The sequence below is a fragment of the Myxine glutinosa genome, chromosome 14 (genome assembly GCF_964187855.1).
Source record: "Myxine glutinosa chromosome 14, kmMyxGlut1.1, whole genome shotgun sequence".
Lineage (NCBI taxonomy): Eukaryota > Metazoa > Chordata > Myxini > Myxiniformes > Myxinidae > Myxine > Myxine glutinosa.
The window spans coordinates 31956297-31981502 of record NC_136274.1 but is presented as its reverse complement, the minus strand read 5'-3'; the positions used below and the strand labels follow the sequence as shown (position 1 = coordinate 31981502).

The following is a 25206-nucleotide window of genomic DNA, read 5'->3' as shown; positions in this document are numbered from 1 at the left end:
ATTTGGCTGGAGAAGAGTTCTATTGGTATTGGACAGTTCATGTGCCCCTACCACTTCCTCTAGATCCACTGCTTCCCTCGATGACCTTGCAATGACTAGTAGTCGAGCAAACAGGGATGTCGTCACTTTCAGTGCCACTACCTCACTACCAGTTTTCACCAACAGGTCTTTGCCAACCGAATTCCAAGATGGCAATTTCAATTTGGTCATTGTCGACCACAGGTTTTGGTTTCCCTTTATTCTCTTTTCTACAAATGCACTGTAAGCCTCCTGTCCGAATTTCTCTGCATTAAGAATTCCTTCCTCCACAGCTTTAGGAATCACCTCATTGGTCAACAACTTGAACAGGCAGGTCTGAAACACATCCTCAGAGTTGTGCAACTTGAAAATGTTGCATTGGAGAAGTGTTGCTTTCAGCTTTGCAATTGATCGTTCCTGGTAGGCTACTTTGTTGGATGAAAGGCCATGATGCCTATCAGTTTTCTCTGAAGACACTCCAGCCAGGTGTTCCATTTCCTTTGATATGTGAGCGAGCTCGGGGGCTGTCAGACAGAACTTCTTAAGTGTTGCAGCTGTGGATGTTATTCCACTGATCCCGCCATGTCCTTTTGCTACTTTATTCAGATGTTCCATGGCCTGGTCTACACTGAGTCTTGTGAAAGGTATGCTGTTACTTGTATTGACTGTGAAACCACCAGCAGAAAACTCTTCCCACAACTCTGGATCTGTGTCCTTGATATTCTGCATTCTGGCCAGGTACTCTGGAATATGCCTAGCATAGTCTAGACCAGGGGTCGGCAACCTTTTTGACATGAAGTGCCAGTTTGAAATGTTCTTGTTAATTAGTGTGCCATATCAACATTAAGTTTAACATTAAGTTTAATTATGACACCACATCAAAAAAATACTTCCAACAGACATGGAATTTTATTCCATCCATACAGGCTACATGCATAGCAACAACATCCATACAGGCTACATGCATAGCAACAACATCCATACAGGCTACATGCATAGCAATAACATCCATACAGGCTACATGCACAGCAACAACATCCATACAGGCTACATGCATAGCAACAACATTTTAAAGAAACATTTATCTCTCATAATTAGGACATTGTAATGATCATTTTATCATTGTAAAATTTGTCCCCAATGAGGTTACAAATTATATGCACGGACCCCATTTCAAAACACTGCTTTCAGTAACTCATTTACAAAGTATTGCATTGGAAACAAATGTCAAAAAGGGAGAATAAAGTGTATCAAACAGAAATACCAGTACAGTACTATACAAGAATGCTGCCATCCTCATGAAAACATCCACATCAGAGTTGGAAAAAAAGAGATGGACAAACAGCTGCATATGCAAACCCATGTGTACTACAAATAAACAGATGCCTACCAGTCAGTTTGATCCCTGGCCCTGCTTTCCTTTGCTGAGCTCAATTATCTGGGGGTTGTCGTTAGTCACTTTAAGTTGCAAACATGCTTCGGAGTGGTCGGTTGTCAAACGACTGCGGGAGGCCATTTCTTCAATGCGTCGCTCAACACTTCTAGCTGACATGGGAATATCTTTTATTCTTGATTTGATTGTCTCTTTGATGGTAAGCCTTCAAACAGAACCTCTGAGCTACAGAGAAAAGCCTCCTTAATATATTCGCCATCCGTGAATGGCTTTCCACGTTTCGCAATGCAATGAGCAATGCGATAGCTTGCTTCAGTCGCTTGGTTTTTAGCAGTGGCAAAGATTTTGAGGGTGTTGGCTTGCTTCCCATACCTGGACACGGCACGTTTGATGGATTCTGCCTTGTCTGCCTGATCTTTGAAAGTTTTCTCGTGCTTTGTCTCAAAATGGCGCTTAACACTCGACGTTCGACAAACAACATTTTCAAAACATAAAGTACACACAGCACGATCCTTCTGAAAAACAAAACCCCACTCTTCTGTCCATGAGGGCTGGAATGCTCGAACCTTTACTTCAGCTTTCTTAGCTAGCGGGGTTGCCATCATCTACCGAACCTGAACCGCTTCACTGCACTGTGGGAAATGTGAGCGGGAGGCCGTACCGTCAATCAAACTAAATAAGACAGGCCGCGCAACAGCCAATGGCTGTTCAAGAAGTGATTTGTCATGCAACTGAGAGGGCACTGCTTTCGCCAGTGTGCCAATGATTACGCTGCCGCGTGCCAATGGTGGCACGCGTGCCTAAGGTTGCCGACCCCTGGTCTAGACGATCATATGCAAAGAATAGTGCACACAGTTTCTCAAGTGTAGCTAGATACAGTGCCCAATCACCATCTCTGTTGGCGCGTAAGAATTGCAGAAGCAGCATCACCTGGTCCATGTACAGTCGGGCCCATCTGTACATTGGATTGTTTTGATGGTCAGCATCATACTGTGCAAGCTGTGCCTCTAGATTGATGGACTCGTTGTTGCTAGGAAGTCCTGATGTGCCTTCAGAATATCTCCACCATCTCTGCAGGCATCACTCAGTGTCTTAGAACCTGTTTGAAGTGCCCCAAGAGTTTCCGGGTGGTCCTGGAAGAATGCGTCCATCCAAAGATCATATAGTGTTTGGAGAGTTATCTGATGTGCAAGGACAGCCCGATTATAGTGATTGCCATTGATGATCTGAGAAGTTGTCACAGAGCTGTATAGCTCGGCTTCTTGCCATGCCATATCAAGTCCACTGCCTTCTACTGAATGGCCTAAGCACCTAAGGGCACAGATGGCAGTGTGGAATCCACCTGGGCAAAGAATCCATCTGTTGCTATATCGTGAATCTAGGTGCTCTAGCTTCAAAACTCTTGTATAGATCCATATCTAAAGTTACTGCAGTAGGCGTTCCAGGACACACTATCTGGTTCAATCTTTGAAGCTGTTCAAGGCCAGTTACCAATGTAGACCAATCTTGTGGTGCAGCATTGATGATTGGCATCAAATATGCATTGTCAATCATTGCTGACATCATTTCTGGAGAATCTTTTCTCAAAATGGAGTTGTAGGCAGACCAAATTGGCACTGATTGATCTCTTTCTGAATCCAGAGCTTCAGGAAGCTCAGCAGAATGACTGCCTTGCAGATCATTGTCCAGGTTTTTGACCTCTCCTCTATTGTTTTCCTGGATGTTGCCAGTGCTGGAACCAATTGTGGGCTCTGTCTCATTAGTATCGGCATCTGTTGGTGCCCTATTCAGGTGTCGTGCCAACAACCATCCAAGATCATTGCTCTTTGCTATCGTAACCTCTTCACTAAACATTCCAACTTTGAAGTGGTTGTACATTGGACTTGAGTGTGGCTTTGGGTTGCCTTCGATACTGCACTCAGTAAGTTCTATAATCGTATTTGGAACATTGGAAAGTGCATTCGATGACGTGCTCTTCTTGAAGATCAAAGGCCCAACTACTGCTTCACCACTGATTCTAGATTGATATACTCCAGCAGCCAGCCCATGGAAGCTCCCTGTACCATCTACTGTGTCAACCTGAAGATCGATGTTGTCCAACGATGCACGGATTCTTATATCCTTCATAAGCCCGGGTGGTACGTATACACCAAATGTCAAAATCCGTTCCTGGATGGCTCCTGCAATGGCATTGCACACCTTTGACACTCGATCATATGAAATGCCACTGCACATTTGTGCAACAATGTTACAGCTTTCTGACTCCGAAAGTTATGGTACATATAGAGTGACATTCCAATAGCATATGGACTGTCATTCATTTGCCGAAATGACGACTCTGGCGTTTTTGGCACGAGTGAAACCTGTCGAGGTGACTTGCATTCTCGAACCACAGTCTGCGATATTATCATGCATGTTTTCCGTAGTTCATCGGCTTGTGATGCAGTTGTAGCAGCTTGTGCTCCCTGAATTATCCATCGGATGAGAGTGAACAACTCACATGGAATATCCGAATCATTGTAGTCCAGTAAAGATCCCTGAAATGTCCATGCCTTTTCAACATCTCTAGAGTGAAGAATGGATTGTCGTACACACTTTGCACATTTGAATATCTGCAACATGTCTTCTTTGATATTTTTCTCCTTTATAGCAGCATCTATTGCTGTCCTTCTTGCCTTTTTGCCATGAATGACAGAAGGTTTTTGGCCTTGACCATCGGTAATATCACAACAAATGTTCTCACGGATCTTCTGTAACAGCCTGCCCCTGGTGATGCTGTGATTCTGAATACCATAGTCCCGCATCATGTTACTGTAGACCTCATCAGCCTCAGGTGTTGAGACAAACTGTCCATCATCGATGCAATCCTGTAATTCAGCGAAGAACTCGATTTCAGCTGATACAAATCTCTCTCTGTCCTAAGTCCCCATCACCACTTTGGTCACCTGCACAATTTTTGCGCTGTGGCATTTGCACGTAGCGACTCCAGTTGGAGGTCAAACAGCTCTTATGGTAGGTTATGTCCCTTGCAAAAAAATCTCCCTCAACGAGAAAGTCCGCAAGGTTGAGTTTCCAGACACTGTTGTCACTGTTTTCCACAATCTGTTTAACTGACCTACCAATATCTTTGCTTCTACACTCACAGCGTATCTCTTCTGTCCCGGTCTTTTTGTCCTGTTTCACAGTCTGACAGAAAAAGCACATATTCTGGCAGAATGATGGTACTGTCGACCGTGTCTGCCTTTCTGCTGGTGCTGAACAGGAGGCTTCCTCTGGAATAGGAGTTGTTGATGGTCTTCCTCGTTTCTTACCTCCGGTCAGAACACGAGTGTCCATTTGACTTGTGGCTTGTTCATATCGTCCTTTATCACGTTCAATATGCTGTATATGTGTCAGCATACCGTAACAGCTCCGATGCCATAATGCTTTTCTTGACATCAGATCACCAGCGGATAAGCCTTGCAGTCTTTGATTTATGGCCACATATGTCGGATTCCTGTATGTATCTCGTTTGGTGAGATTTCGCAAAAATGTCTCATATGTATCTGCCTGTGGTGTGCTTAAAGGCTCAAGCACTTTCCTTTTTATGTATTTCTTCCCTTGGCATAGCAAACAAAGACTGAAGTCAATGGGCTTCTTTTTAGCAGCAGGTTCCTCTGGCGTGGTCATGATGCCGGCAGTCGTTCTTCCTCCACAGTTATCCAAGAATGCAACTTCTCAAGGTCGTCTGCTGCACATCTGAAAAGAATAAAGATTGTTAAAAAGTCATCCAACACAGTTTCAGGAATAATATTTGACTAAAACTAGATGTACGGTAGCTTGATTCTTTAGATAATATTTGGGTGTGGATCTGGCAGAAGAACTCCCCTGTCCCCCCACCTCCTATCCACCCCCTCCCAATCCAATCCTAACCATTATCTAAAAATGTAAGTACCTGTGAGTAAAAGTAAATAGATTCAATACCAGGACATTTATATTTAAACCTGATATACATGAAAACCTTTTAAAGTATGGCTTTGACCTGGAGTTTGGGCAAAACTAGATTTAAAAATGGTGGCCATCTTGAAATTATAAAGATGTTGGCCATCCAGCTGAAATTTGATTATTACCATTGTCTTCCTTGACCCCGAAAATGTGGGTAAGGACACTATTCTTGTGCTGATACCTTGATTAATAAGTGAGATATAAGGCAAAATAGGTCCGAAATGGTGGCCATCTTGAAATCCAAGATGGCCGCCATTAAGATGTCGTGCAAATTTGGCAACAGCAATTTTTTTATTTTATATGCTATTTAGAGTGATTTAAGCCTTGTTGCCAAGAATCTAGCAAAACGGTCCACAAATATACATAAGCCCATGTACTATGATATGATTCCAGTAACGATTCCAAATCCTGATAGGTTTTTAATTCGCTGATCCAAATCCTGAAGGCTAAAGATTGCAAGTCCTGATCGGTTTTTTAAATGAGTTAGGTAGGGGTTTTTCCCCCCTTTGTTTGCCAAGAACTCTACATGTCAGATAAACCAAGCATGTGGCAAACTGAACTAAGATATCTGCACTGTCATAAAACCCAAAGGTCATTTGATTGATGGATGGATAGATCGATGTTCATCCTGGAAGCAGCTATTGTCCAAACTTGCACTTATTTAAAAGATAAAGAAAGTGCAAGCGATGCACAAATAGCACTGGCATGGCGCTGTACAAAGCTAAGTATCCGATGCCTTGCTTTTCTTCTCTTTCTTTTCTTCTGCTTTTTCATTTATCTATATACTCTGAGTAAGGGCTTCCATGTCACTATTAAGATTCTGTGTACTCGAGGATCACTGTAAATGAGATGACATCCATGGATGCTACAACAGTGTTTGCCGACCGTTTGAGTAGCTGTGATGGTTGTTTGTCAATGCTTTATTTTTTTTGCCCAACTGTTTGCCATAAAATAGATTTTGTGGCACAGAAAGGTAACTATAACATATCGAAAGGTCTCCTTCTCTGGAAGACCTTTCAATATGTTATCAACTCTATGTAAAGGAATATCCCTGCCATGCTTCTGTTCGAACCTCCTCGTTTTTACTCTCCAACAATGCTCACTGATTCAGTCATTGTCCATCTTTGTAAAAACTTCCCTAATATTTAAATCGGTTCATTCGTTATCTTTCAAACTTTCTTTTCGGGTCCCACTTAATCACATCCTTTATCAAAAGGAGGTGCAAAGAGCCCCTCCCTTTTTATATAAGGTATCGTTTCTTTGTATACAGCTTTAACATGGGGACTGAAAATAAGTTTCTCGGCTTCTACTGGACGAAATCGGCTGCAAATTTCAGAAGTAAATGCTTTGTACGTTGAGGTAATATGTTCCAAATTTCAGCAACGTCTGTGTAGTGTAATTAGACTCCAAGACCTCTCTTCAGAATATGAAGCTTTATTGTAATCGACTTGGCGTTTACCTATGTAAACACAGCAGTCATCTTACAAAGCAACTGAAGGCACATCAAGACCGTTTATAAAATGAACTAAGCAATCTAAATCACTAGTCAAAGCTCGTAATCACATCTCACCAAGATCTCTCAGAATTCATAGCAGCACTTGCAGTGTCGACTCTTTCAGCTGGTTAAATGCTTAGAATTGCTTACATCAGCAGGCGGCCACCCATGGCAGACAGATATGTTTATTCCGCCCCGCAACACGCCTCTTCTTCTTCTTCCGATTTTATCACAGTCTGTTTTTGCATTCTTGAGACTTATTTTGAAAACCCTCGAAATCACGTTGGTGTCTGTCCGTCCGTCCGCCCAAATGTGTTGGCGCTCATATCACATGGGCTATGCACTGAAACTAGCTGAAACTTGGAATATGCATCGGCCAATAGGTCTAGTTAATGGCTTTCAAAACAAATTCCACCTAAATGCTATCGTTTTTGCTTTAAAATTAAATATATATAAATAAATAAATATATATATATATATATATATATATATATATATATATATATACACATAAATAAATATATATAAATATATACACACTTTACAACTCTTCAAAATGTTATCATCCAAATGTAATGTGCTGGATTAATGGTCTAATCTAATGGATAAGGCATCAGACTACCAAGCTGTGGAGTGTAGGTTTGAGTCCCATCTGGGTTGAATATTTTTTTCCCCTTACTTTTTCCAAGTCTTTTATATCGTCTTGAATCAAATCTTGTACGATGAACAAATGCATTTTGTTCGTATTTAGAATTTATCTTTTGAAAAATGCCGGGGGCATAGAAAAGGCCCCTTTATATGGTATGTGCCATGTGGCAAAGTATAGAAAAGAAGGGACATATTCCATAGCTTATAGAAAATGCCGAACAATACAAAATAAGGGGCATTCAAAAAATCTCGTGTGCATGCTGGACTACCCTTGTCTTCTTAGGAGGAACCAAGTAATGCTCTAGAAAAGTTCATATGAAGGGGTGCCCTACATCTGGCAAATAAAATACATTTACTTCTTCATGCAGCTGTTTGAATCAAATCGGTGCCCCTTCATATGAACTTTTCTAGAGCATTACTTGAACCCCGGTAAAAGTAAATGACAAAGACAAAGACGAGAACAAATGAAGCCAGACTGCTGCAAAGCCAATATAAAAACTAAAAACTTTTATACACTGAGCTTGTGAAACAATGAAACCGGTAGGTACTCCAACTGGATTTTGAACAATCCAAGACTCGTAAATAGGGAGCGAAGGTTTCAACAGACAGGGAAAGCTGCATAGCTGTTTTTCATCTTATTGACACTCCTTTGTATTGCGATAGCATCCTCTTGGCTAACCAATGTGGTCTTCACCCTCACAGGCAAACAAAGAAGTCCACCTTGAATCCTAATGCCAAGGAGTTTGTGTTGAACCCTTCAGCGAAGCCCTTTGTTCCTATGGTAATGTTCCTTCACAACACAGCGATCTTTATTTGCGTTTTGTTCAAGAGCATTATGAATTTTGAAATGATCAATCTGCAGTCTTCTTCTTTTTTTTCTCTTCTATCTTTTCAATGTCTTTCTTTTGTTTCCTCTTCCTACCTTTTCCAAACTCTCTTCTCCCCTTGAGTGCTTCATAAGCCACAATGAAATGACTTGATGAAAACAAATGCATTTGTATTGCTCTGTGTTAATTGCACTTAACAGTAATACTTCTTACCTTGTGAAGGTTGCAAAGGTGTATTTCATACAAGGAAACCTCCATAGAATCAGGTTGTTTCCTGCATCACGTTTGTTACATTTAAATCCCATTTCTTTGATTAATCCTTTTCACTTACCTCTTTACTTTGCACTTGTATTCGCTTAGTATACCCAATGTAATATTTTGCCAGCCTGCACAAGATGACTTTGAATGTTTTGTACACCACTCCTTTCCTGTTCCATCTCCAGGCGCTGCATGACGTCATCGCCGGGCACCAAAGGAGGCCCGGCGATGATGCGTGCTGAAAGGGAGTAATCAACTTTCACTCTGTTCTTTCTTGTTTTCTTCTTTGTTTCTCTGGGCGATATCTCAGCCATCCGATGAGCTATGAAGCTGAAATTTGAGCGCAATAGTGAGCCCGTGCTTTGGCAAAAATGGTATTTTTTTTATTTTTTGATTAATCATTTCATTTTCATTATCAATTTATTAAGTACTTATTTATTTTCTTTCTCATCTGGGCAATTTCTCCACACCTTTTGAGCTAGGAAGCTGACATTTGGACATGACAATGATCAAGTGATTTGGCTGTAAGGGCTATTTTTGATTTATTGAAGAATTAATCGATTAATCATTTAATTATTCAATTAATCGATTGAATATTATTTTTAAGTTACAGATTCAGATGAAACGATGATGGTTTAGGTATTATATTAGCCAATTGAGTAATAATTTCATTATTTTACCATTATTGTTTATTTATTATCATTATTAATTACTTATTTACTTTCTTTCTCAACTAGGCAATATATCAGGCACCTTTTGAGCTAGGAAGCTGATATTCAAACAGGACAGTGACCAAGTGATTTGGCCATAAAGGATATTTTTTTATGCATTGATTAATCTATTCATCGATTAATATTTATTGATTTATCTCTTGATCAATTTAAAAAAAAATTTTTTTTTATTGTTTAACTATTTTATTTTCAAAAGGTTACAGCTTCGGATGAAACACTGGTGGTTTCGTTTTGCTATTAGCCAATTGATTGGAACCACCTTTGGAGGCCATTTTCCCCCACAGAGCAGGGGTTGGCCTTTTTTGGGCACCGTGATCCCCTTTTTGAAGCAATGTTTTATGGCTGGATGCACTTCCTGCTGCCAACTCTGTTAGTCGCCTCTTGTGACACGCAGGGAATTACCAGTGAACTGGTACTCGATTTGCTGACCTCAGAGGGAAAACAGGCTGAGTCAACCCCCCTGGCGTTAATTCAGCGATCAACCGGGAATCAAACCCAGGATCCTAGGATCCCAAGCCGGCACCCTAACCGCTAAGCCAACACCAGGCTGTATTAGCCATTATTCATAAATATTAGCCAATTGATTAATAATTGTAATTGGTGTACTTTGAATGTATCTGTACTTGGTTCTTTTCTTGTTCTTATTATTGAAGAATGGACTGCTTGTGTAGTTTGTTTTATAGTATGCCACCATTTTATCAAAATACATCTGACACCATGTCAGAATGACTTCATTAAAATCTGATTTGAATTGATCTTGAATAGTGTTTTATCAAACCCAGAAGCAGACAGCACAGAAGTGACCATGCTCAACTATAAACTGTCCTGTCATTTTTCTTTCAGCAGAAGCAGGTGCAGACACCAACGCCATCCCGACCTCAACAGGTTAGCCCTTCTGTGATGGTTCCACAGACTGCTGCAGCACTTTGCAGCCCTCAGCCTTTGGCCGGATACCCTACACCTATCATTCCGCTCAGTCCCGTGCCCGTAAGACAAAACCCTTTCTTTGGAAATGTTTTTCTTTGTGAACTACTCACCTAGCTCCAGCCCTTCTTTCTCCTCACTCTATTTACATTGGCAACGACTGTAATTTAACTAACCAGTGTGATCTTCACCCGCATCGGCAAATGGCCAACTATATAACCTGATTTCCTTTCATTTCAAAGATTGATTAGCATTAAGAGCAATTGGTGTAAAGTTTTGCCCAGGGCCGGATTTAGGGGAGGACAACGGGACATTTATCCAGGACCCAAACTCCAAAGGGGGCCCAAATAAACATACGATACATTTATTTATTCCCTTGCTTGTCCAGTTGTGTCAAAGTTAGCAGAGATGGGCGACAGGTATTCCAGGTCTAATATAAATAACCCAACGTTTAAATAAAACCACAAATGGTAATACCAGACAAGTAATGAGTGCCATACCACACGAATCACATGACCTTTTATGGGAGGATCGGCATCATGTCAAAATGACACAATCATGCAACCATGAATGACGTAGAATTGTTTTATACAGTATGCCAAATCTTATTATAACGGAGGTTATCCTTAGCTTTCTATAATCTTATTATAATTAATTATAATGGATACAATGCTGGATCGATTTAATGCAACTATTAAGTCAGTCCAAGCAAAAGACATCGAACTGCCACTAACGGTTAAATTACTGGAATTTCTAAAATCATATCTTCAAAACATCCGTAATGATTTTGATGATTATGAAGAACACGCCGTCCAATTAGCAGTTGAGAAGACATACCGGAATGCAACATGATGGGAGAGATGATTTCCCAGTGCTTTACATTGTAAACTGTTTTTTTTTTTTTACCCTGCGCTCGCAAAGCCAAAAGCAGATTTAGGCGATCGGTTGCGTACATGCATACGTACGTGCATGTCTGCATTTTTGAAATTCTTTTTCTCGGCAACCAATGGTCCGATTGCTACGACATTTTACCATAGGAGGGCCTCCGCCTCCGCCTTTTTATTCATAATTATGACGTCATAGGTCACGTGGTACAGGCGCCATCTTGGAAAAACTTCACACCTCTATATCTCTGAAATTAAAATTGGTATTGGGCATTTATATTATGGTCACTGGGTTTTAATGCAGTTCGGTGGCTAAATAAATTAGTATAAGCTATACACTATCACGCAGTTTAGCTCTTTTTAATTTATTTTTTCTTTAAATAAGGTTGTTAGCTGTTTTAAAACTTACTGTCAATACATTACTCATAAATAAGGGACTTTTGGCCTATTATATCGTCTTGAATTTGATTTTTAATACTTAACTGAAACCTTGTAGTTCATGAACACACCTGTTCGTAATTAAAATTTCAATATAACAATCTGTGTTAGGAACACCAGTCAATCAAATAGACTATGCATATTAGTATCGGAAAAACATGTGTTAATAGCAAAGTTATACAAGGTCCTTATATATATATATATATATCTCATCGACTCTGTGGTTGCTTTTCAGTTTTTAAAATCCAAAAATCATAAACTTTTAAATCAATGACCAATACTTCTAATTTGGCTGAAGCCGAATCACAAGGTGTGCCTTCCTTCAAATGGAAGTTAAGCTTGGGGCACATCTGTTAGCATTTACTCGTTGACATTGATGCTCCCACATTGTCTTTGCATGAAGACGAGGAGAGTTATCGCTGGCATCTTGGCCGAATTACAGTAATCTTCAACAACACAAACACAGTCTGTGTAGAGAGAATGGTGCACGCAGGCCAAGTTCGTGACCGATTCAAAGTCCAGTATTCGTACGAATGAATGAATTGCTTTTGTTTGGAAATGAAATTGAAGTTTGACTTCTTCATTTTTCCTGTTGAACACCCCTTCTGGCAGCTACTGGGGTAGACTGTCTGTGGACATCGATTTGACAGTGCATGTTAATGTTAACTCTTCCGTTGCAGACTGGTTACACAATGCCGGTTCCAGTGAGCCAACACAAGCCGTATCGGCCATCAAAAGGTGAGGCCAAACCTAACTGATACCTTCCTTCATGTGCTTGGCTATCCGTCCTCACCCAGCTTGTGCCAAAATGACAAAAAAAAATTCATTCCTCCTCCACTGTCTTTTCTTCCCATAAAATATCTTCCTTTTCCCTCTTGCCTTCCTTTGTCTTCATCCGTGTGTGGCATAATATGCAAATGACCCTAAGCTGCTTCTTGTCTTGAGCAAAGGATGCAAAATTCACAACTTGATTAATAAACCACATATATAGTTTAAACATTTTGGTGAAGCGTTGCTATAAACATGTACACTTGCTTAAGTAATCGTTTTATTTATAAAATAATGTGCCTATGTTGTGGAGAATGGAAGAAGTTGAAACCTAATGTCTGCAATCACAAAACGTTCATTTTCTCACATCCTTTGTCTTTCTTTTCCCTGTTGATCTGAAGTTTTCCTCATTACCCTGCTCTGCTGCTGCTCTGTGCCCACAATCATTTGCTATCTCAAATTTGCTGGCAAACGGATCGGGCTCCTCAAAGTGACATTAATGTTTTGTCTGCTGTCGCTTCTGTTCTCGGGCAAGATCGGCGCTTGAATATTCAGTCAAATATTTGGGGTGACTATTCTTCCGCTTCTCAAGTCTCTTTCGTATTCGCCCTTAAGCCACCCCCCACTCTTGCCGGTAAGCCACGCGGGAAAGTTTACGCGTGAGGCCGCGGAGGTGGGCGGGTGGGTGGGAAATGGGTTGGGGGGGGGGGGGTATTATGACAGCATCTCCGTCTCCTTCCTTCTCCCTTCCACCCTCGCCGCCTTCTAGGTGCCATGACTCCTGTTCGCTCAGAGCACCCGCACGCACAAGGTGCGCAGGCTATCCTCCACCAGGTGTCGATGGCACCCGTCTCTGCCCCACCCCTTGTATCGTACTCACCAGCCTTCATGCCATACAGTCCCCAGCACTTCCCCAATCAGCCCAGTTTAATGGCGTATCAACATCCACATCAGGTAATGTCTTGCTTCTGTTGTGCATTGGTGTAATGTTTGTTTTTTATTTATTTTGTGATGCTTTTGGTGACTGTGTGCTTTTGGTGACTGTGTGTATGACTATACCGGCACTACCTTTTAGGCAGATCAGGAGTAATGCTTCACCTTTGGTAGTTTTTTGTGCATGCCCCAAGAGCTGTTTTGATAGTGTGGGTAAATAATGTTAATTTTATAAATGAATGACAAAGACGATCATTGAAAACTATTGTAACGCATTGAGAAAAGTCCATTAACATCTTCAAAACGACAAGTCTTGTTCACCTCTGAGACGGAGTCACAGGAGCATGGCAGTTTCCCTGCCAATAAATACATTTTACAAAGTTGCTTGTCACACAATTTGTATTTTTCTTTGACAAAGGCTTTTTTTTGTTGTTGCTTTGTTTTTACCCTGTTCAAAATTGCCTGTCCTAACCTACAGGAGTCAACGTGTCGGCTGCACAGCCACACTCTAGCAATGCTGAAAGCCTGCAGCTTTGTGCTGCCTATGAGAGAAGTTTAAAATGGCCACCCAATAACCGTCCAGGACCACTGTGGTAACCTCTTGCAAAAAGTGAAATTTTGCTCACATGCCATCCATGGACATCTGCAGCAAAACAAACTGCACATTTTTGCAGTGGAATTATTGCTGGTGCGGAAAAGCATCAATACTTTGTCATATCATCCCTTTTTTCCAGACCTGGTTCCAAGTAACATTTGGCTTGGTGACACTGAAATTTTCGCTTTATAGCACCTGCCCTTCATCATGAATTCCATTTGGAAAGAGCTTTTTTAAACAGAGGTGTAAGCACACATCCAAAATGACTTCACTGAGTGCTGCAATATAAAAAAAAGGTCATTGATTACACAGAGAAAGCTGTCATGGTGAATAATGACTGGCAGTTTTGATTAAAAATAAATTCACTACTATTGGAGCTGTACCTGAATGTTCTGAATTTTATTATACACCTCTGCAATCTGTTACTGTAAAAAAAACTACCTTGACCTCTTACCTCTCCTTACTGACTTCTCATTATCCTTCACACTGTTAGGGTGGTGCGGTGTACCCATCACTAATGCAGGGAGGCTCGCGGGTCCTTGCGACAACCCAGATGGCACCTGGGCAGCCAGGCCTTGTCCATGCTCCATCTTCATCCTCTCCGCAATTTCCTCCGCCAGATACAGCCCCCCACCCACAAACAATATATGGTATGGTCCATGGTTTAAATGATCTATCATCAACTGTTGTCGATCCCATGAGATGGTGATCAATAAATGAGTAGTTTTTAGCATTTGCAAACTTTGTCTGACTTGTTTGCAAACATAAAACAACTGGTACGAGTACATTGCTTGGAGGTGTGCTGCTTCTCAGAGCACGCCATTCTTCGGATGGTGGTGTGTAGCCGGCTGTCCCACCTGCATTTTAAGTTGTCAATGTTAAAGATCACATGGTGTCTTGAAAGGGAATCTGCCATTGTGTGCTGTTACCCTGATTGAAGTGTCTGCCGGGATGTTAAATAGGGTTAGATAAAGGGATGTGGATCTTATCTTGGTTGCAAATTCATAGTGAGAATGGAGTTGATACATAAAGGTAAAACTCAGAGATGAACTTTAAGGAGTCAAGAAATATCACAGGAATGATGTGCCAAATGACTTCCTCCATTATCGTAATTCTCTTGTATTTGCTTGGTGTACAGATTGCTCAGCTAATTGCTTGTTTGTGCTAATTAATCAGCGGGATATTGTATATATTATGTTGTGCATCTTGAGCATGTGGTGCATTTCCTTGTGAAAAATATGTTGCTTTTTATATTTGACATTCACAAAAGGTTTTCATTTGATTATAAAAGTTTCAAAGATAATTCGTTACCATAAGTTGGAGAGGGTGGAGAGAGGGAGGGTGGTAGATTAAGTGATTGCATCATTTGTCTGTTGGTATGTTTTTCCTTCACGGGTGACCAGTTTCTCCAACCCCTGTACCACCACCATACCCACCGCCACCACTACATCCACCACTACATCCACACCCGGGGTCACTGCACTCTCTGGCAGCCCACCCTTCACAGGCAGCGTCAGCCCATGCCGGGCAAGCCCAGCACAACCGACCTGTGCCAAGCCCCGTGCAGGTGAACTTCTGTTACACTGTTCCACTATGCTACCAGCGACTCAAAAACAAGTTTTTAAACTACCGCTTGGGCTATTTTTGAACGATGCAAGTTCAAAGAAAATTTGTGGGAAGATGTACCTCACTACTTAATCCTGTCGTTCAGTAATTTGTTGCATTTATATTGCTCGAATATTTGGATAAGAGTAATCTTAATGGTTATTTACAAATGACCAAAGCAATTGTTCTTTCGTTTCCTAAGCTAAACTTTGTAAGCGTCTGCTCGTAATGATGTTCCATTGATGTACTTGTAGTCAAATAGATGTCACAAAATAAACACCATCTCATTGATCATGTACAATTTTTTGATGGCCAGAAAGTAAGCGGATCAGTGCTTTTGATGGAGAGAAAAAAGAAAGGTCTATTGTTTAACCAACTTCATGAAGAAAGCATATTGCAATATTGAAGGTGATGGAGAGAAGGAAATTAATTATTACTAAGATTTTTTTTTTAGTTTGTTTCGTATTAAGACTTTAAACAAAGGGTAAGGTGTTCGGGGGAAGTATGGGGTGAAAAGAAAGACAAAGAAAAAAGCAATACAGTGAAAGAACGAACATAAATAACCAACTAAATGACCGCCGAGGAGACAGGGAAGTCTCGAGTGACCAGGCCCCAAACGTGGCGCGAACAAAACGACTATTACACACAGGTATACATGATTTACAAACCAAGACCTTACTAGAAACACACAGTAGACACATACACAGTAAAACAAGAAAGAGCAATCGGAGATTGCAGACCCTCGCCAGGATGTGTTTTCAGTGTTTTTTAAGGCTTTTGTGTTAAAAACAAATATGGCGGCCGAACCACGTGACCGATGACGTCATCTTTTTTTTCGCCACTAATTTATGCCTTCATGCCGCTCAAGAAATTTCATCTTGATCGGATTAAGTTTTGTACTTGTCGAATTATGACGTCATAATGGAGGCACCTATGACATCATCAACATATTTTATTCCCCATGGAGAGTTCTTTACAATGAGCCATGTCTCAATTTTTTTCTATGCGGTGCTTTCGGAGATATAGAGGTGCAAAGTTTTTCGGTTTTTCCAAGATGGCGCCCTCACCACGTGACCTGTGACGTCATAATTGTCATAAAAATTATACAGGTGGAGTTGCACCTACGGTGGAAATTTCCTGTCAATCGGATGAAAATTGAGGCTTGTAGAAATTTGAAAAAAGTGGTTGACCTTTGGCCTATTTTGACCTTTTGGCCTATGCTGATCTCAAACATTGTTGTTGGTTGAATTCAGTTAACTGGTGTGTACTTAAATCCCATTCAAACTTAGTCAATCGGATGAAAATTGAGGATTTTAGAAATTTGGAAAAAGTGGTTGACCTTTGGCCTATGTTGACCTTTTCACCTTTTGACCTCAAATATATAGGATTTTGTCGAACCACAAACTCTACCATTTGGTGAAGTTTCATGAAGATCGGTTTAAAATTGTAACCTGTAGGCAAGTATAAGTGAGCGGACAAACAAACACATACCGGAGTGATCAACATACTTGCAAAAAAAAACAAAAAAACATTTTTGCCAAGTAACAAACGGACCCAAATGCAATACCCTCTCCTCCTGCGAGGGTAATAAACAATACATTTTTGACAAAAACACAAACGGGAAAATACTTAACTTCGATGACGAAGTTTGCAAGAACACCACCTCGCCGGCAGAACCGAAAAACGTAAGTCAATTAATACTTAATTACTATCGATTAATTAAGTACTTATTTATTTCCTTTCTCATCTGGGCAATATCTCAGGCACCTTTTGAGTTAGGAAGCTGATATTTGGACATGACAGGAACCAAGTGATTTGGCTATAAAAGGGTATTTTTGATTTATTGATTAATTATTTAATTATTTGATTAATGATTTTTTTTAAAGTTACAGATTTGGATGAAATGGTGGTGGTTTAGGTATTCTATTAGCCAAGTGATTAATTATTTTATGATTATTATTTATTTATTTTTGTTATTAATCACTTATTTATTTTCTTTCTCATCTGGGCAATATCTCAGGCACCTTTTGAGCTAGGAAGCTGATATTCGGACACGACAGTGACCAGGTTATGTGGCAATAAAGGACATTTTTGATTAATCAATTAATCGATTAATTATTTATTGATTAGTCAATCAAATTTTTTCAATTGACTTATTTAATTAATTTTCAAAAAGTTACAGCTTTGAATGAAACACTGGTGGTTGAGGTATGCTATTGGCCAATCGATTAAGAAATTATTTTTTGATTATTATTTATTGATTTTAATTATGTAATTAATCAATCAATTTTATTGTACACCTTTTCCTCCCAATACCGTCTCGATGTGCTGCACGGCGGTATCGCTGGGCACAATAGACTCCCCGGCAATGCCGCGCTGGAGGATTATTATTTTTATTTTTTTTGTATCTTGAATCGAGGCTCGTGAAAGAGCTGAATGGCATGAGGGCAGTGTAATTTGAATGTATCTGTACTTGTTCCACGTTTCAGCTAGTTTCAATGTAAAGCCTTTGAGATACTAGCGCCAACACATTTTGGGTGGACGAATGGACGTACGTACGGACTGACAGACACCAAACTGAATTTGAGGGTTTTCCTAATAAAACTCAAGAATGCGGAAACAGACGTTGCTGAAATTTGGGATATGTTACCTCGACGTACAAAGCATTTACTTCTGAAATTTGCAGCCAATTTCGTCCAGTAGAAGCCGAGAAGCTAATTTTTTGAGCTATGAGGAGCAATCTACATCCACTAATGAAATACCATGTTGCTTCCCTTGGATTCCACTTGGAGATTGTGTATGGGGGTGGGTGGTTGAGGTTGTTGTTGCATGCAAGTTTCAAGCTGTCCTTCAGCTTTAAAGCAGTTGGACAGAAGATTAAAATTTGAGAGTGAAAGAGTATGTGAAATGGTATGTACTGGTGCTTTAGGTGGAGAAGTCTTGCATTTATTTTCTCTGCAGCACCAGCCTGCCCAAGGGCCACAGCCACAACAAGCCCTCTACTCCACTGCCCTCGTCTCTCAAGGCCCACACACCCAGGCAGCGGGCTATCCTCCACCACACCCCGGACAACCACAGCCAATCTACGCTCTGCATCACCCCCAGCATCACAGTTATAACAGTCCTGCAGCACTAGCACCTAACCAACAGGTGAGTGGCTTTGTTTAAAAAAAACCAAAAAAAAAAACATTTCATTCTCATTAACCCATGCTATATTCTCTCGGCCTTTGTTTACCTGTCTTCTAAATTATCTTGCTCTCTTTCTTAACTTGTCCACTTTCAGGTCCACATGCAATCTGGCCTGCCTTCAATGGGACCTCAGCCCCATGCGGCACACACAGCCCAGGTCGTTCTAATGGCACACCCACAGTCTTCGGCACACTCGGGACCACCACCACCTCCCCCACACCAGGGCCACCTGCCACTGTCGGGAATACCCAGCATGCCTGTATCTTCAGCGACGCCTTTCGCATACATGACCCTGCAGCCTCAGCGTGAGAGGCTATCTGTCGTCTCGACACGCCTTCGCCTACCTTGAATGCCCTAACCCCAACCTATTTCCTTTGCGATGCCACCTATCTCACTGACCGTCTTGAACCTTTCTTGCTTTCGGCAACCTGAGACAATGGAAGTTGTATCCAAAAATTCAAGACTCTGCGACATTCGAGATGTAAAGCACTACAGCAAATGGCCCAGGATAGTTCTTATCAATGGCCATAAACTCACCAGAATTTGGCTTTTGACTGATTATTCAATCTCTCTCATTCCATCGCCATTTTTTCTGTTGAACGTTTTCATCTTTAATTGCAGTCGATAACCCAGACAAGGAATCCCTGGAGACAAAGTCTGTGTTTTGCCATAAGATCTAATGACTAAGCAATTGTTTGGCACTTTGATTTTTGTTTTTTCAGTCGTGTACCTTCCCCTCCTCCCCCTTACCCCTCTTTTTCCATGCCCACTTCCTCCTCTTCCCATCTTGTATTGCTGTCAGCTGATTTCCACTGAATAGGTCGACTCAGAAGATGCGTTTGGTCTTATCAAATGCTAAGAAAGGCTCACTACACGTCAATCCGAGCGTGTGATTTTAGGGGGTGCTTGGCACTTCCCCATCACTCTGTGCATTGGGATGCGATTCATTGACTATCCATGCGATTCATTACTCATTTCCATTTTGGTTGCTGGTTTGAAGACATCACAATTTGTCTGTCCAACCATCCAGCTGAGTGTGGCTCTGCACCGCTCCATATTTGTTTCGTGCACGACTGGTCTCCACCCTAGTTTGGCCCACTTGGGTTGTTCCTCTCTGAGGCCGTTTCCCCAGCAGGCCGCCTCACCTCCGGTGCTTGGCCTTCCATGGTACCTTGAGAACTCTGGAGCTCACCTCTCCATGTTGGAAGCAGGTGAAATTCCTGCAAGATTTGGAGCAGCATTGGGAATGGATGTTTTGCACGAGTTTCTTGGTTCCTTTTATTTCATTTTTATTTCTCCTCTGCTTTGTGTAGATCCAGATTTGAAGGGCATCTGCGCAGCAGTTGTGGTGTTGGTTCTAATTTTCAGTCAGTACCTATTGACTTACTATGGACATGGGATCATCCACTCACACACTACCTACCAATGTGCTCTCCTTTTAGCTCTTCTCCCTCCCTTTCATAAGCATTTGATGAGGCACGAGTCTGGGTCGGATGCTGTATGCCAATGGACATCTTGTATCATAATTCACATCTTTTACATTTGTCCCTTGCTTGGACAGGAATTTTGAAAATGACCTGTGACCTACTGTTAACTTGACCATATGGTGAACATTTTGGGCAGTGTTCCATCCTGTGTTTTGGGCCACAAGGGTTTTCTTCCTTGCATGAATTCTTGAATTTTTTTTAATGAGCCAGATCAGAACACTAAAACCACACTGGCCAAATGGTGGCTAAATTACAAGTCCCTGGCTGTCTTCCAACTTAAAAGTTGTGGCTGGACAACCAGGAAGTATTGTGCTGTTTTCAAATTACCTCCTGTGAGGGCTTTTTTGAAGCCACCTCCGCTTTGTGAAGATCGAGTCGAAGCGCAAATGCAAGGCAGTCTGCATTAAGATGTCTTCCCAGCTGATTTAATATGCAGCGTACTGCTAAATGCCAGCTTGACCGACAACGTCGCCACTCACCGTGCCCAGTTGATTCCAGGTATGGAAAGGAACGGTTGGAGCACATGGAAGCCGGGTGAAGTGAGTTGCTACATCACTGTGGGTTGATGTTGGAACGAAATAATGTTGATGTGGATTTGGAAATGCGTGAATAGGACTTTTAATAATTTTGTTTAAAAAAAAATTAAAAACCAACAAAACGAATAAAACGTTTATAGCATTGAGAAGCCTGGACCTTTCTTATTGCAGATGACAAGTCTATTTTGGTTATTAGTCTTGCCCCGAAGGGGATGCAAGACTTTTGCAACTCTTGTGTGTGTGTCTGTGTGTCTGTGGCACTGTATTTTCACTTTAATAATGGTTCTCTGCAACCGCTTGTCAGATCGAAGTGAAACTTTAAACGCAGGAGGGACTCGCCATGGAGAATATTTTACTGCCAACTCTGACATCATAGATCACATGGCATGGCAGCCATATTAGTTTAACGGAAAAATTGGACATTTTTTTCCCCAAAACCACGACAGAAAAAATTGAAACTTCACATATGTTGTGACCTTCCCATGGGGTATAGGGTGATAATGGTCATGGGTGAAGTGGTATTCGACATAATTGGTTGAAATTAAATCCTTCTTTGAAACTTCATATATCTAATCTATGACCCAATGTGTGAAGAATTTAATTTATGACATTCATAACGCATGCCTATGAAACGATGTGACGTAATAGGGTGCATATGGGTATATGGGCCATGATAGCGTGTTCAGTTAACGATGTTTATTTTTGTTGAGAATGAACGAGGCGAGACTGCTCCGAGTGCCGTTCAATGTATCCCTTGTTCTACTTTGAGTCTAAATGAAAATCTCATAATCTGTAGTTTATGCATGTTTAACTTTAGGTTTCTTGGTCTTTCGATGCCTTGTGATCCAAAAACTAAATGCAACTTGTGGGGAAGCGGTACGCAACTCTGACTGTAAAAGCAGGGGAATCGTAATGTCTTCATGCATGCTTTTGTTGCGAGTCCCTCGCTACGACTCTTGCTTTCTTGCAGTGGATGTATTGCCGATCGACATGGTTTACTTGTTGATGGAATTGGTCATTTGTTAAAACTAGGGCGTGCCCGTACTATATATATATCTAAAATTATATCCCCCCCCTCTATTTACATGAAATGGTTTGGTCCATTCGCAAAGCCAAAGCGAACGGCTTGCGAGTACGGTGACAATCCCCCCCCCCCCCCCCCTCTATTTACATGAAATGGTTTGGTTCATTCGCAAAGCCAAAGCGAACGGCTTGCGGAGTTTGGTAAATAAATCGCCATAGCTCGGTAACTACTTCTCCGATTAATATGAAACCTTGAAAAGGCACATCCTCAGGTCCCCAGCAATATACCTGGCAAGTTTCAAGTATATCGGACCCGTGGTTGTCGAGAAACAGCGGTCACAGACAAACAAACACACAGACACACACACAGAGATTACTGGAATTATAGATAGATTAAAAAAAACTTCAATAGTCCTCAATGATCCCAGCTCGACGACGCCTAACAGCTGAGGCACAATGACACGTCATGGAAACCTTCAGCGACTATGTTATTGTCCCTGGCAGCAAGTTCCCAGTGTGAAAACTACAGGTTTGAAAGACATCCTGCAGATTCCTCATTTGCATCGCCATATGTTTACACATCCTGTCTGTCTCTATCTTCCTCCCACTCTCCTATGCATGCTTCTCATTCACTTCACAGGTTGGTGACCTTTTGGATCTCCACCAACACTTTCCCTCTGGTCCATTTTTGCAGAAGTCCACCCCAAGATACCTTCAACGTCCAAATGAGGTGCTCATTTCTGATTTGTCACACTTTTCTCGAATGTGTATTAAAAAAACAAATCCTTATTACTAGTTCAAAGTCTGAACCCCATGGTATCACTGGTAACCACACCGAGGATTGCACAGACACACACACCCCATTCGTTCTGTCTAAAACCCCCTCTGTAATGTAGTCTTAATTTGGCTCTTTGCACAAACCTCACCTGCTATACAATACAAGAAAAAGTTTGATTTTTTTTTTTTTTTAATAATTCATATACAAAGTTTTACAGCATAGCAGTAATGGTACATTAAACAAAGGAATAAATAATTGCAGAAAGTATTTTTGTCAATCAGATTTATAAAAAGCAATGAAGGCAAACCTTGCAGAGGATGAAGCAAAACTGATAAACTGAAGGATCGAGTGTGCGTGATGCTTCCACTTTAGCCGGATGAAGATGGACCGTTACTGCTCATTCGTACCTGGTTCTCAAAGTCTGCTGAGGTGAGAACGACTGGTGAACACCCATGATGGAAAAGATACCATAAATACTTGGTGCTTGTGATTGAAGTGTCTGACATATTACTATAACACTGGAATGCAGTCAATGCCTTGTGAAGTGTTGTGCTGCACTTTTGCCTCGTTCACTTCCTCTTTCGAGCTCGTTGTGGAAAACACGGAAACATTACATTTGCAGAATTACACATATGCAGAGTTCCACAGAACTTTTCTAATCGGTGGATAATTACCAACAAGCAATACAGTATAAGAGGGGATTTCCCATAACTTTTAACAGCTTTACCCTGTCCAATCCCTCGGGATTGTGCAACCACATCTGCATCGCATTTCACAATGTTGTGACAACAAGGTGGAAATGGTTTCTACCCCTATAAGAGTACTGTTTGACAGTGAGAAAAGAGCCACCTTAATTTATTCTAACATTGGTACACAATTGGAGAATATTTATCTATTTATTTTAAACGTGCATCACCTTTATTGCCAAGACAGCTTGGATTTTCAACTGAATCCTGAGCTGCGTCATGTTCGTTTTCGTTAACACTAATGCGAACGTTCAGAGAAAATAATAATAATAATAATAATCAAAACAGCCACTTTTAAACAACCATGGCTATATACATTCCTACGTCTCACATGAAGATAGCTTTCATGTTGTAATACTGCAAGGAATATTACAAGGTTAAAGTACAATTACGTTTCTGGGACATGGTGTTTAAAAACCCTGAATATTCCTTAATAAATATTTAAATGCTGGTTTGATTCTTTCCCCCTGTTGGGGGGGTCACGTGGTTGACATGGAAGGGTGGCTCCTTGGAACTAAAACCTTTTGTTAGAGCAGCATAAACACTAGTCATATAACAATTCCTTTACACATCAGTGTGCACCCAAAGAGCCACCAGAGGGATTCTAAACCTAATGCATCCCATTTGCCGGATTAGTGCTTTTACATTTTCCTGTTTAGCTTCTTAAGAAAGCACGATGCAGCCATGTTATCTTGTAAGTTGGAATAAATGACTAAAAAGCGCAATGGCATCGATCTTGGATTCCATTGCTGAAAGATGCTCCTCATACCCCACCAAGTAGTTTTGTGATATGCAAATGGATGATTCTGCTCCAGAAAGTAACATCTGCTGCTGGTGGTGGTGGTGGTGGTTGTTGTTTAAGGTATGCTTGCTGCAGGGTTGCACTTTGACGATAACTTTTGCATAAGCCAAGAAGAAGAAAAAAATCACTGTGTTCACAATCTCCACGCAAGTGGTGTTAATGCCTAAAGCACGGCAGAGAAACCAATAGGGATCCGTATGCAGGTGTGTACTTCCCCGAGATGTTCCAGTTTGTACCTTTGCTCCTCCTCACTAATCCAGTGATGCTCAGATGACCAGGTAGTGGTTGTCAAGTGCACGGTGCGTTGCTCCATCACGTGGTGATGGGAAGCTGTGCCTTCGGAAAAGATGACAAAAACGAGCCAACGCAAAGCTCTTGCGGTGTCCGGATGTAGGAAGGAGAAGCGATCGGGATGTGTTGTCGGTGGACTCGGCAAGGGTGAGGTTCACCGCCTCCACCCGGTGCAGATGTCCCTCGGAGCTCCACCTGGAATTGATTAACGCGGTGCTTTCGACGGGTGCCATTGTCCAGCTACGGGAGTTACTCGCATCTGTGGACGATAAAATGCAAGAATACTCCATTGCATCTTAGTCATGGGCACGTGTGTGCAAAAGCGTTATGAAAAGAGCTAGAACATTAGAAGAGCCATGCTTACAATATATTTAAGCATCTGTTATCATTATCATGTTATCATGTTATCATTATCATGTTATCATGTTATCATGTTATCATGTTATCATGTATCATATCATGTATCATGTTATCATATCATGTATCATGTTATCATATCATGTTATCATGTTATCATCATATCATGTTATCATGTTATCATGTTATCATTTAAGCATCATTTAAGCATCTTACAATATATATATTCATGCAAACCCTGCCCTGCAATAGCATCTGTAAACACTGAAAATTTATGGCTTTTCCAATAACTGCACAGACTTTTCTTTTCTTTCTGATTCATAGAAAATCTTGACAGACAGCCCAAGGGCCTAGCAGCATAAGTGCTTGGCTGTCAAACCAGAATCCCAGCAATTTGCTGCAGTGTAAACATATGTGTGCACATAACGCACACCCCTCGACTTCAGGAGTATATACATGATCGAAAAGTTGAACATAGAGCAAAATTCCATAAATA

The 25206-nt window shown here is 41.1% G+C and overlaps 2 protein-coding genes across 14 annotated transcripts in view; one reads left to right on the top strand and one right to left on the bottom strand.

The window, feature by feature from the left end:
• Positions 1-20855, top strand: part of LOC137439579 (ataxin-2) — a 108378-nt gene extending 87523 nt beyond the window's left edge. For 6 of the 9 annotated variants that reach the window (XM_068135470.2, XM_068135465.2, XM_068135464.2 and 3 more), the window contains 9 exons: positions 8241-8319; positions 10198-10341; positions 12281-12338; positions 12904-13002; positions 13138-13322; positions 14390-14546; positions 15300-15463; positions 18463-18651; positions 18785-20855. In XM_068135470.2, the coding sequence (XP_067991571.1) occupies positions 8241-8319; positions 10198-10341; positions 12281-12338; positions 12904-13002; positions 13138-13322; positions 14390-14546; positions 15300-15463; positions 18463-18651; positions 18785-19039 (1330 nt within the window). In that variant the 3' untranslated portion in view covers positions 19040-20855. The remainder of the gene's footprint in view (positions 1-8240; positions 8320-10197; positions 10342-12280; positions 12339-12903; positions 13003-13137; positions 13323-14389; positions 14547-15299; positions 15464-18462; positions 18652-18784) is intronic. The other 3 variants (XM_068135467.2, XM_068135466.2, XM_068135468.2) reach the window with 3 other exon arrangements.
• A 1830-nt stretch (positions 20856-22685) lies between these two features.
• Positions 22686-25206, bottom strand: part of LOC137439578 (SH2B adapter protein 3) — a 165711-nt gene continuing 163190 nt past the window's right edge. For all 5 annotated transcript variants that reach the window (XM_068135463.2, XM_078768106.1, XM_068135462.2 and 2 more), the window contains one exon: positions 22686-24612. In XM_068135463.2, the coding sequence (XP_067991564.1) occupies positions 24329-24612 (284 nt within the window). In that variant the 3' untranslated portion in view covers positions 22686-24328. The remainder of the gene's footprint in view (positions 24613-25206) is intronic.